General features: G+C 41.5%; 1 protein-coding gene across 1 annotated transcript in view; it reads left to right on the top strand.

Annotated features, from left to right (window-relative positions):
• The window catches only part of adam12b (ADAM metallopeptidase domain 12b), a 163,472-nt gene extending 153,798 nt beyond the window's left edge, over positions 1–9,674 (top strand). Inside the window, exons 22-23 of the mRNA XM_079511702.1 lie at positions 5,203–5,378; positions 7,552–9,674. Of these exons, the coding sequence (XP_079367828.1) occupies positions 5,203–5,378; positions 7,552–7,594 (219 nt within the window). The 3' untranslated portion in view covers positions 7,595–9,674. The remainder of the gene's footprint in view (positions 1–5,202; positions 5,379–7,551) is intronic.
• The last annotated feature ends 3,369 nt before the right edge of the window (positions 9,675–13,043 follow it).

Raw genomic sequence — 13,043 nt, forward strand, 5'->3', positions numbered from 1 at the left:
CCATTGGGCCACGCGGGCCCAGTCTAACTTTGAAGAGAGGGGGCGAAAAAACAAGAAAAACAACAAAAGATAGCCTACTTTGGCAGCCCTTTCATTTTCAGCTGGGTTTTTTTCTTGTTTTCTATTGAAACTCCCACTTAGTTATTTCTGTACCGAGTTGAACGAACAGTAACTCACCTGTACAGTAACCACCCCCACCTCCCCCGCTGCGGCCGCAATGCTAATTTGTCCAGTCAATCATTTGATCCACGCTATACGCCTGCATTCATTGCACATTGTGCACAACTAAATGCGGCCTTGTTGCAGAGGTCATTTATTCCGGCAGATGTCAAGGTTTTTAATGAACATTTGTAGCTTTTTTTCTCTCTTTCTTATTAGTTTTGCCTCTAAAGACCTTGTTATTGGAATTGAGTTGCTAGGGAACAGCTTGGGTTCAACTTTATTTCCTGTCAACCACTGATTTAATGCACAGGAAATACATGTGGACCTATTTAGAATGTTCAGTGTGAAAGTGCTTGACAAAGAGACGTAGGGAAATAGGAGAGGACCAAGTACAGAGCCCTGGAAGATACCAGATACTGTAAAGTATAGGGTTTGAGTGGGTTCTTTCTAGAACCATAAAACATGGTTCTGGGGAAAAGATGGTTCTTCTGTAAGGTACATCTCGTTCTTGCTGTAAGGTACATCTCGTTCTGTGAATGAATGAATTATTTTTTATTTCCGTGTCTTGTCGTTAAGACCCATCCCTTACGGGATTATAAGACACCAACAACATAAATAAACAATATCACGTTCACTTCCCACACAGAAGCTACACCAGGGGTGCCCACACATTTTTTACTTGAGAGCTACTTTCAAAATGACCAGCTCAACAGGATCTACCTACCGAAAATATTATACCGTTGCTGAAAATAGTTTAAATATGTACCTGATGGGGCTTTGGAATAGCGGAGCTGGCATTACATATAAGACTAATGCTCTTGGAATGGGAAATAGAGGGGGAGAAATTGAATAGGTATAGGGTTTTTTTGTATTTAATTTGTAATGCTACAGACGTTTTTGTGCACAGCAACACTCTTGAAAACAAAGTATTGCATTGTGGGTTTGAGCTGACAGGCCCTTTTGATGTCAAACAATCAAGTCACCTTAATTCAAGTGGCCAGATCCAAAAAAATTACATTAAATATAAAAGGGTCATGTCATGTGATCTACCTGCACAGCCTTTGTGATCTACTGGTAGATCGCGATCTACCTTTTGGGCATCCCTGAGCTACACCAAGTATTTGATAAAAACAAAAACAGAAATAAGCAAAAACATAAAAATAAAATACATCACATAAGTTTTCTTTGTCCGTATGTCCCAAGCTTTCTCTATATATTCTGCTAATGCAAATATCTTCTGTTCGAAAATCCATCTTAGTCGCTCTGCATCACTTAACCACAAAAAAATCTATATTTTTACATCTGTTAAATAACTTTTGACGTAGCTCATGATACAACGGGCAATAGAAAAGAAAATGGAACTCATTCTCAATATCATTTATATCACAATAGGTGCAAATACGTTCTTCTTCTGTAACTCCTCTATACCTCCCAGTCTCAAGGTGCAAGGGCATTTCTGTGTGATTAAATCTTGACAGGAATCTATATCTCTTTGGGTGTGTGTGGGTGGGGGACACCACTAGAAACCTTGATCAGAGGGCAAGGCTTTTTGATTAGTTGTAGTCTCAGACGCTACTGCAATGCACCTTAATTAGCCTATGAATATTACATACCGTATAATAATGTGTAGCTAAAGCATCTCTGTTGAGAATTGTTCATTTTCAGCTGGGGTTTTTTTTCTTGTTTTTATTGAAACTCCCACTCAGTTATTTCTGTACCGAGTTGAACGAACAGTAACTCACTTTGTGCATTGAGCTGTCGAACGTGTTTTTCTTTTTACGTAGTCCCTTGTCATTGAAATCTTTGATTTGAGAGGATAATTGAAATGACCCTGAGTGACATTATGCCTCCAACTGCTCACAGCTTTCCAATCTACAGCTGTATGTCACATTTTGTATTTTTAATCCGCCCTCGGTAAACTTAATCGTGTGTGTGTGTGTGTGTGTGTGTGTGTGTGTGTGTGTGTGTGTGTGTGTGTGTGTGTGTGTGTGTGTGTGTGTGTGTGTGTGTGTGTGTGTGTGTGTGTGTGTGTGTGTGTGTGTGTGTGTGTGTGTGTGTGTGTGTGTGTGTGTGTGTGTGTGTGTGCGTGCGTGCGTGCGTGCGTGCGTGCGTGCGTGCGTGCGTGCGTGCGTGCGTGCGTGCGTGCGTGCGTGCGTGCGTGCGTGCGTGCGTGCGTGCGTGCGTGCGTGCGTGCGTGCGTGCGTGCGTGCGTGCGTGCGTGCGTGCGTGCGTGCGTGCGTGCGTGCGCGTGCGTGCGTGCGTGTTTCAAGCCCAAAAAAATGCAAACTTATATGCAACTACCAAAAAAGCCAAAAGTTACTTATAATAAGAGGACATGGCAACAGTGTTGCGTGCGTGAGTGAGTGCGTGCATGGATCATGTGATCCCTCCCCGTGAGTGAAGTTATTTGGTTACTCAAGTGGAAACCACCGTCACACGACTGCTGTGCACACATCGAAATGTGCTGCCGTGGAGATCCGTTACAACACAGTTGGATGTGTCTGTGACAGCGCGTGGTTGTATCGATGCACCTCAGTCAGTCACTTCTCTCAGCTGTGGTCACAGATAATGTCCCCGAGTCCAACGTACTACGATCTCTCACCGTTATGCATGCATGATGTGTGGAACTTCTCTCTGTCAACATCATTTGCTCGAGGTTTATCCCATTTCTCTCTCTCTCTCGTGTGTGTGTGTGTGTGTGTGTGTGTGTGTGTGTGTGCGTGTGTGCGTGTGTGCGTGCGTGCGTGCGTGCGTGCGTGCGTGCGCGCGCACGCGCATATTACTTCGCAATATTGATATCAAGGTATTTGGTCAAAACTTTTATTAGATTTAGTCTGTATCATAGCGTGCGTGCGCATGTTATAATAATTAAAAAGAAAGTTGATATTACTTTGCAATATTGATATCAAGGTATTTGGTCAAAACTTTTATTAGATTTAGTCCGTATCATATGTGTGATACGCGCGTGTGTGTGTGTGTGTGTGTGTGTGTGTGTGTGAGCAGCTGTGCTGCTGGTAACAGATGTTTGTCATTCCCTCCCCCTCCTCACTGTAGATTAGTAACACATGATGGCACCTCACTCAGACTCTCCTCAACGCTGGCACACAGGTGGCGAAGACGAGCAGTGTGGGAATCATACTTATAACACACTGCCCTCTAGTGAGAGACGTGTGCTGCCTTTTCATTTCAGGAGGATGGCTCATTTGCATTTAGTTTGTTTGTTGAAAAGTCCCTAATCGTTCATTATTTTCAAGTACAGGGTGGAAGCGCAACGTGCCTTAATGATGTTCTTCTAAAGAAATGCTTTAGATGCAGATTAGTTCTCGCATGCGAAACAATACAAGGCCCCTGATTGGTGAAAAGTTCCAGTTTCTTCGACTCTTAATGATGCAAACCTGTTGAGCTGAGACATTCTGGAGGGTGTGTGTGAATTTTAATATAAAGCTGTCTGATTAGAGTGGTTTAGAGAGCAGTGACAATCAGACCAAGTCCAGTTGTGCAAGTAAAGGATCATCAACTGCCAATCGTGGGGTTATTGAAAAACAATGCATTCTGTCTGTGTGGAGGGCGGATTTTACTCTGCAGAGTGCTTCGTCCTTTGATTGTGATTATCCTACTTATACTATGGCTACTTACCAGTGACTATAATAATACCACGATATCATTAAAATATTCTGTATCATGTTTGTTTATATTTTGTCCAACTTTGCGTTGGCATTGTCTTCGTCAACCTTGGACCATGCTCGGGCAAGTGTGCGAACTACGAAGCCTGACGCAATTGCCAGAGAAAAAGTTTTTTGCCATTGTACATTTCTGCAAACCGTAGACGCGTCACACGTTGCATCTGGGTGTTTTTAAAACAGGCTTGCTGTCAGAAGCAGGCTTGAGCCAAATGAAGCGTGCCTGATTTCTGTTTTTAATATTTTATTTTATTTTAAGGAGCTTGCATTACACACGCTTCGCAAGGAATCTCGGGAAAATTGTGCCTTCAATGTTGACACGCGCCACAGAGCCGGAAGATATAACTACCTTTATATGTCTATGGTTGCAGAGTGTGGTCTTCCGCTTTGCACGTGTCATAGCTTAGGAGGCAGCCAATCATGACTAGGTTGCTACTACGCGATTGGCTGGCAGCGTTTCAGCTGCATTTCAGCAGAGTATGGGGTCAGACTCCCGTTGGCTTAGGCGCCGTGGGGTCAGACCTTAGAGTATAAATATAATAGTGACGTCACCGAGAGGAAACCCTGAGGCGAAAAATACATTGTGGTCGAAAGTGGTATTGCAGCTCGAGCCAGTATAACGCATTGCGCACGTTCACGTATGGGCCCATCACATGTGAGCGCTATGTTTCATACGTGAGCGCTATGTTTCATACGTGAACGCTATGTTTCATACGTGAACGCTATGTTTCATACGTGAACGCGCGCAATGATCGTCAACGGCCCAGCGCTTTCACGTCTGGCCCATAAGCAATCCCAGAATGCCTCAGGCGCTGGGTGAGCAACTCAATGCAAGTGGATGGGAGGAGAAATCCGGTGACGTCTCTATTAATATACTCTAAGGGTCAGTCTCCCATTGGCTTAAGCGGCATAGGGTCAGACTCAAGCCAGCCAATCAGGACTAGGTCGCGCAAAAGGTCCTCGTAGAAAACCGAGAGGATATAGGTCAGGTTTCACCTGACAAAAACAACCATTTCACATACAATGCCCATACAAGCTTCAGCTCTACTGCGTTCCCGCCCGGTCTGACCCGTTTTTTTTGTTTTTTCACGTTGAACTTAACTGTCAAAACAAATTCTAATCTTGAGCCTGTCGTGAATTGTATTTTATGTATAAATCCAAGCAAATTAAGGATGTCTATATTAGAAATGTATACTGTATTTATTAATGTAATGGAATACTGTAATGGAATGAAATATAGAACATTATCTTTAACTGGACATTATGATGGCTCTATTCGATTTCCAACATTCTCATTCGATACGAGACTGCAGACTGTCTACGTTGACAGTTGAACAGAACTTGTCCTGTGTTTTGTCAGGACTTCGAGAAGCCCAGGCCGCCCCAGAAGCCTCTGCCTGCTGACCCACTGGGAAGGAGCGCTCGGCTGGGTAACAGTCCCGCTAAAGTTGGCGTCCACCTTCCTGGCGTTGGACCTCGCCCTATCCCCATCCCATCAGTGCCCAGGCCGCCCCCAACCGTCCCTCTACCAAGCAGGTCAGCCTTTAAGTACATTTTGGGCGGGAACCCCTTTTGGTGTTAGCATTATGTTATGCTTTAGCTATTGAAAAAATCTAATAGCAGACCTACAAGCTCGTAGCAAGCTCGTAGCGCGCCACTCGGTGGCGCGCTACGAGCTTGTAGATCTGCTATTTTTAAAAAATCGTGAAAATGTATTTCAGATTTAGAAGAATTCTTTTAAATTTTGACGTCAGGCCTAAATGGGTTAAGTACATTTACTTGAGTGCTGTACTTCAGTACATTTTGTTTTTACAATGTTGTATTAAAAAGAACGGAGGATCCGGGCACTCTGTGTAAAAATAAAGCCCTAATTCAAATAGTGGAAATATCTACTAGCTCACAACCCCAATGAGCTAGTAGATCAGCTATATAAAAGAAATACAGCAATGCATTGATAATAAAAACGAAAATGTATTCTGATCATTTGTACTTTTGAATACTTTAGTCTAGTACTTGATAGGGCATTAAGCAACTAAATCCACTAGTCGACCTTGTTGGTACTAGTTGACTAGTACCAACTAGTAACGTTTTTTTTATTTTTTACATTTTTTCCCCCCAATTTTGTAGGCCTCAAGATCAGGTAGATTATAGTTATAGTCACCAATGTACATCGTTTTTAAATGTACAAATATTTATTTCCAAAACAAAAAAGGGTTTTTCTTAAACAACTAGTCGACTAGTCGACTAGTAAACTAGGCAACTAGTCAACTAGTAAAAATAACTAGAAGTGAATGCCCTAGTACTTGACAACATACTCGAGTCCTACCAATGCGCCGTTGACATCATGGTGGATGAATGTGGAGCAGATCACACCTCTTTGATGTGTTATTACATCAGTGGGTTTTATTTGTTCGGTTTAGTGCTTTTTAGGGTAAAAAAGGGGCATTTCAGGCTGAGTCACAATAGAACGCAATTACCACTAGGCATAAAAACATCAGGCTGTAACTTTTTTAACCCATTCAGGCCTGACGTCGAAATATAAAAAAAAAAGTTTTCTAAATCATGACAATTTTCGGAAAGATTTGAGGCACATTTTAACGATTTTTCAAAAATAGCAGACCTACAAGTTCATAGCGCGCCACTCGGTGGCGCGCTATGAGCTTGTAGATCTGCTATTTTTCAATAGCTAAATTATAACATAATGTTTAAAACACCAAAAGGGGTTCCCGCCCCAAAATGGGTTAATGGTTAATGTGGTTAAACGCTAACGTGACATGGATGCGTTCCAGGTCTCAATGGATTAATGGTTGTAAGTTGATGTGCACTGTTTATGGAGCTTGTAATGTGAACCTGCTATACTCTGTGGCTGGTAACGAAGACGCACAGATGTTGTTGACTATATATCGCTTCCAGGTTCTTTGAGCCCATAACCCATTTAGGCCTAGCCTGGAACTGTGCGTGTGTGTCAATTTAACAAAGGTGCAGACGATCAGAAATCAGCAAAGAGTGATCGACGTTTGCGCTACTCTATGCCGAATAGGCCTATCTCACAGCCCGCTTTCCACGCCCACTTCCGGTAAATAGTGGTGTCTTTAACATGAGCATTTACACGTTTTTTTTCTCTGGAGAATCTAAGTACATTTTCTAATGTAAAAATGTGACAGACCAATATTATTATGAAGCAAACAAGATGGTAAATCAGGTCGAACAGATAGAACAAACCTTACCTTGAGAAAACAAAAGTTGTAGACTTCTTAAATTACCTCGGTTAACATGTAGTGTCTATGGAGTGACGTCACGCTATCACCACTAACTTGGAAAGGGGGCGTATTAAGGGGGCGGGGAAATTCTGTGAGATAGGCTTGTTGAAGTGGACTCAGACCCAGACTTTTTTTTTCTCCCCTCCCTGGAAATAAAAACGTCTGGGTTTCCGAGGCTAATTTAGGCCTGACCTCAAAATTTAAAAAAATTATTCTAAATCCTCCAGTTTTCTGAAATAAATATTTTCACGATTTTTCAAAAATAGCAGACCTACAAGCGCTATGAGCTTGTAGATCTGCTATTTTTCAATAGCTAAATTATAACGTAATGTTTAAAACACCAAAAGGGGTTCCCGCCCAAAATGGGATAATGATGCGTAGTGGTATTTTTGGGCAGATTACTGAATAAATATCAAACCATCTTCTCGCTTTGTGTGTTTATGTTTCAGGCCTGCGCCCAAGTTACCCTTCAGACCGCCAAAGACTCAATAGGACTGGCTGATCTTGCAGCGTTTTAGTGGAAAAGAGCACGCCTAAAAGATGGACGGAGAGTCAGAACCTCCTTTATTTGCACTACAAGACTCTTTTAAGACCTTCCACGGAGCCGGAAGGGTCACTGGAGTTCGAGGGAAAGGCTTAACATCAACACCTCGGTGCCATGCCTCCGTTAAGGTGCTATGTTATCCTCGCTCAGGTACCTAAGAAACTATTTAACTTTGATATTTATTATTTCTTTGTGCACAGGGCACTCTCGTCTCGGACTGACCCTTTTGAACAACATCGACTTAACCCCAACTTAAAGAGTCAAAGAAAACTGAAAAGTAAATTATGATGTTGTCTAGGGAATTCTTTGTTTTCTTGTCTTAAAATGTTTTTTTTTTTTTTTTTTACTGTATCTAGGGAAGAAATACTGAAATGTGTGATTTTATAATGTGTGAAGTTGCTTTGATAATTGAAAGACAAAAAAAGTTAGTTTTTTGAACCAGTTTGATGAGAAAGGGAAATGGAGCACAATTCAGCAAGTCATCTGTGTCATTTGCAGTCCTCTAAGCAGAATTAAGGGACTGAAAATGGCCATTACAGCTTTCATTATTATACGTTTCATGGGATTACCATGAATTACACTCCAAAGCATCTGGTTCATTTGGATGCATACTCAAACTATTACACAGTATACATTCACATAAATGTATTTCCCGCCGTGAAATTGGATGGACACACGGCTGTCCTTCTTTGTAATATTCGTAGTTTGTGGCCATGCTGTTCATATCTAAAATAGAATCAAATACAGGTTTTGGCCTGGCATAAAAGCCCTCTCTAACTAACCTTGAAGGCTTCATCATGTCATAAATCTGAGCTCATTTAACAGTTTGACAACTAGTCAAGGTTCTTGCATTTCCCTTATAAGTGCATGTTGGAGGAGAAGTGTGCAAACTTGAAAGATGGAGACTTCACCCGTTTTAGACAGCCGGTGACATGCAGCTCTGGGTATTTGCTGGCATCTCTCTGTAACATGTAGCCCAGCTCCCAGCACCGGCTGCACACTGGAAACCGACCTGACAGGAGAAGGATCGCGTTCCAGAGAATTACAGCAACACCAAACAATGCAACGTTAACCCCATGATGTCTGCACATTGATACTTGAGTTTTGTGGAGCCAAGACTGATGACTTCATTGCTGTAAGCGTTCCAATTAACACCTAGACCATGTTGGTGAGATATTTATTTGTTTCTGTTGTTTTTTATGTTTGTAATATTCCATGTGGACTATGGCGACTATTCTACCATTACATCTTAAACGTTGTTCGGTTGAAACTGGAATTTGGCTTTGCACATTGATTTTGGCACTTTTCCTTGATGCATTTCTGTAACGAGAGAGATAATTTTTCATGGTGAGAACAAGGTTGTTTCGTCTTTTAAGAAACTCTGTAGAGTAAGTGTACATCTTTTTTATGTATTGTTTCAATGAATTTTGCTGTCAGCATCGAACTTTGATGATCCAATGATGATGATGAATGATCCCAAATGCAGCGGATTTCGTCTCACCACTGTGCAATGACTAAGTCACACTACAAACTTGCATCAGTGATTTGTTGAATAATGACATTACATTATTATATGTAGTCGACAAGTATTTACTTTCTGAGGTATTTGGATGTGATCGCAACACTTACAGATAGCTTACAGGTAGACCTATTGCTCTTCAATGGAAAGTATTTGTTAGTACTGTCTATGTTCATTGTAACGCCATGTGTAGAACCTACGAATACTGTATGTTGACTTGCATAAATGAAATGTGTTCAAACTTCAAGGTCATTGTACAGTGTAAATATTGTGTGTCGGTAATCATGTTTTTGTTTTGATTGATTTTTACAGTTGCAGTGATAGAATTGCAATGAACAGATGCCAGATGTAACAATGGACAATGAATAACTGCATTTTATTTTATTTTATGAAGTCGAATCACATTTGAGCCGGAGATAACCGGTTCAGGCTAAACTTCATGGGGTAGAGTAACTGTGAGACTTGAAGTTGAATGGTGAAATCTCAGAGCCAAATAAAAGTTCTTCTCAGATTGCTTACTGTTTGCATTCATAAACAAGACCATAAACAAAAGAATCACACCCGTGTGAACTGAGTGGTGCAACTCCCCTCTCCCCTTGCCTCTCTCTCTCTCTCTCTCTCTCTCTCTCTCTCTCTCTCTCTCTCTCTCTCTCTCTCTCTCTCTCTCTCTCTCTCTCTCTCTCTCTCTCTCTCTCTGTCATTAGCAGGCAACAGTGCAGCACTATCTCTCTCTCTGTTTCTGGCACAACAGCGCCACTTTTGCCCCTACTGGTACTCATAGTCACATAGTCACATAGGTTAACACGGACATTGCTGTTCCTTGGAGTGGTTGCACCACTCAAAAATCCACAAAATATGCTGTGTCACTGCTCATAATGTACTGTAGTTAGATCACATCTTGTCACTGACTGTATGTATGTGACTGTACTTTACTGTGGCAATGCAATACCATTCTTTCTTGAACAAATTGCATCCTAATGTTTTCTTCATATTGATATAGAAGGGGTTTGGAACTGATCTCGCTGCAAATGTCTGTGTTTAACTACCGGTAACCTTAACCCATTTCGAGCGGGAACCCCTTTTGGTGTTACATACATGTTATAATTTAGCTATTGAAAAATAGCAGATCTGCTATTTTTGAAAAATCGTTAAAATGTGCCTCAAATCTTTCAGAAAATTGATGATTTAGAAGACATTTTTTTAAATGTTGACGTCGGGCCTGAATGGGTTAAAGTTCCCACTAATAATTAAAATAGCAGATCCACAAGCTCACAATGTGTCAAACGCGGTGTGAGCTTGTTCTGCTATTTTTGCCTGCAAGACATTGTTGTATACGATGAAGTATAAAATACGGCTACAGCGTAACACTCAGGATTTCGCTGTGTGTGTGGAATCACTTATTTGTTCCATTGGTCTAGACATTATGGAGTACGGCTCGCAACATATTCATGCTCATTAATCTTCCTAATGAGCATGCATGCCCTATGGACTGGCCTCAGGACGGGCCACACTGTCATGCAATCGGAAAACACAAATTACAAACACAAATTACCCGGTCAGTCATGAGGATGCATAACTGAAACGGACAGAAAGGAAAGGAAAGGGTAAGAAAAAACATTACTATGGTATCTGAATATAGAGCTATTTAACACAATCAGGATGAACAAGTGTGAGGACACAAAGAAATGAGCAGACAAAATTGGAACCAGTAAACTGAAGCTGGGTTTTTTTGCGGGGTAGGCTACTCTCTCCTGATTGGATCAAATTGGTATCCCGACCATTGAACGTTTATTGTCTTTTACTAAAATGCCGGAGAGACGCAGAGATTCCTGTTACTGAACAAACACTGTATATCAATGATCGCTATCGGAATATAGAGCCATCACTTTAAAAAATAAAAGAATAAACATCACATACACCACTTTTAACAGTGGACAGCACTCTCATCTGTCTAGCAAACACAAATGTGACTTTTTATTGTCATGTTATCATGAAAAAAGTGCACAAAGACCAGCACACCGTCTGCACTTGCAATAGAAACTTTATTTATAGGCAACGTTTCGGTCAAATTAAGACCTTCTTCAGGCCTGCCTACGCACCCGCCTCAGAGCATACAGGTGTGCATAAGACTTTGTTGCCTAAATAATTAGACTTATTAATGAACCACAGGCAAATGCACAGTACATTGCTTTACTGTCCATTATGCAACTGCACTGGTCAGCTCCTTGTAGTTTGGGCGGGAACCCCTTTTGGTGTTAGCATTATGTTATGCTTTAGCTATTGAAAAATAGCAGACCTACAAGCTCACGAGCTTGTAGGTCTGCTATTTTTGAAAAATCGAAGAACCACTGACATAGAACCATAGCTTTTTCAGAAAACTGTCAGGATGTAGAAGACATTTTTAGAATCTGATCTCAGGTCAAAATGGGTTAACACTGCCACCTGCCAGCTTGCACTGGCTACTGCAGACGCCACTGAAAACATGCCTCTGCTGTGGTCCCTTCTCTTTCTCACCATATATTACTCAGGGTGAAGTTGCCCTTGCCTTGAGTGATTCGCTGGAGGCCAGTCTCCTCTATCACCAATCTAAACCATTAGTGTGAAAACCACAATCTTGGATCAGAGTCTCCAAGGACAACTTACACCCACACTTTGAGGTCAAAGAGTGGAAAGGTTATTTGTCACTCATGTGTCTGGAAAAAAAAAAGGAAAAAAAGGCATCAACCATTCAACAATGTCATCCGATCAAACAATTTCATGATTTGTCAAGCTTGCAGCTGGCGGCTTGTGAAAATAATTTAGAATTGTTTGTGTTAAGTGGTTAAAGAAGTTCAATGTCCAACTATCACAAATGTGCATTTGTGATAATTCTGCAAAAATAGGAGGACATCATTTTGGTAAATGTATTAATATGTTAGAGCATGGGTAGAAATGTATCAATGAATCTTCATAAACACCTTGTCAGTGTTTGCTAATCTCACCTCACAGCCATGCCAGGTCATGCATGTATTGTAAGCCTAGTTGGCCTCATTCAGCAGCCAAGAGAGAGAGCCAGTCATCCATGCCCCAGCCAGGTATTCGTGTGGAGCCCCAACCCTATATAATGCATGTGTTCAGTACATAACGTGACTATTATGTCTAGTTCACCCGCAAAACATCAGATTGAGAAACGGGCTTAACTACTAAAAATCACACCCGTGTGAACTCAGTGGTGCAAATCCCCCCCCCCCCTCTCTCTCTCTCTCTCTCTCTCATTAGCAGGCAACAGTGCAGCATTATCTCTCTCTCTCCGTTTCTGGCACAACAGCGCCACTTTTGGTACTCATTGGTACTGACTGGTGCTCGTCACATAGTCACACACAAACATAGTCACACAAACATAGTTGAACACGGACATTGCTGTTCCTTGGAGTGGTTGCACCACTCAAAAACCTCAATGATTGGCTGCAAATCTCCGTTCTTAACCACTTTAACCCTCGTGTCTTTTTATTTTTGCAAAAATGTTGAAAATGTAAATAGAGCAAAGGCCTACATTATAGGTGAAATAACACTGCCATCGTGTGTCCTAGTCAGGGAATTGCATGTGAGCATATATACATCTCTCTATCGCTCTCTGACACCGGTCACCAGAGATTTCGACCCAGGACTATTCGACCAACCGCAAATTCGAGTCCGTTCGACCCGTTTTTACCGGGTCGAATTATCTTTACTTTACTTTACTTTATTTGTTTATTTAGACAGGACAGAGCATATTAATGAACGTCACATGAACGTAAATACACCGGGATTAGCAAAGATGCTAATTTTCATCCGCAGTCCTCACACAAAACATAAAAACAGAAAACAGACAAACGGTGTAACCCCTAGAGGGTTCACCT

Source organism: Electrona antarctica, assembly GCF_951216825.1.
Source record: "Electrona antarctica genome assembly, chromosome: 10".
In the NCBI taxonomy this organism is placed as follows: domain Eukaryota; kingdom Metazoa; phylum Chordata; class Actinopteri; order Myctophiformes; family Myctophidae; genus Electrona; species Electrona antarctica.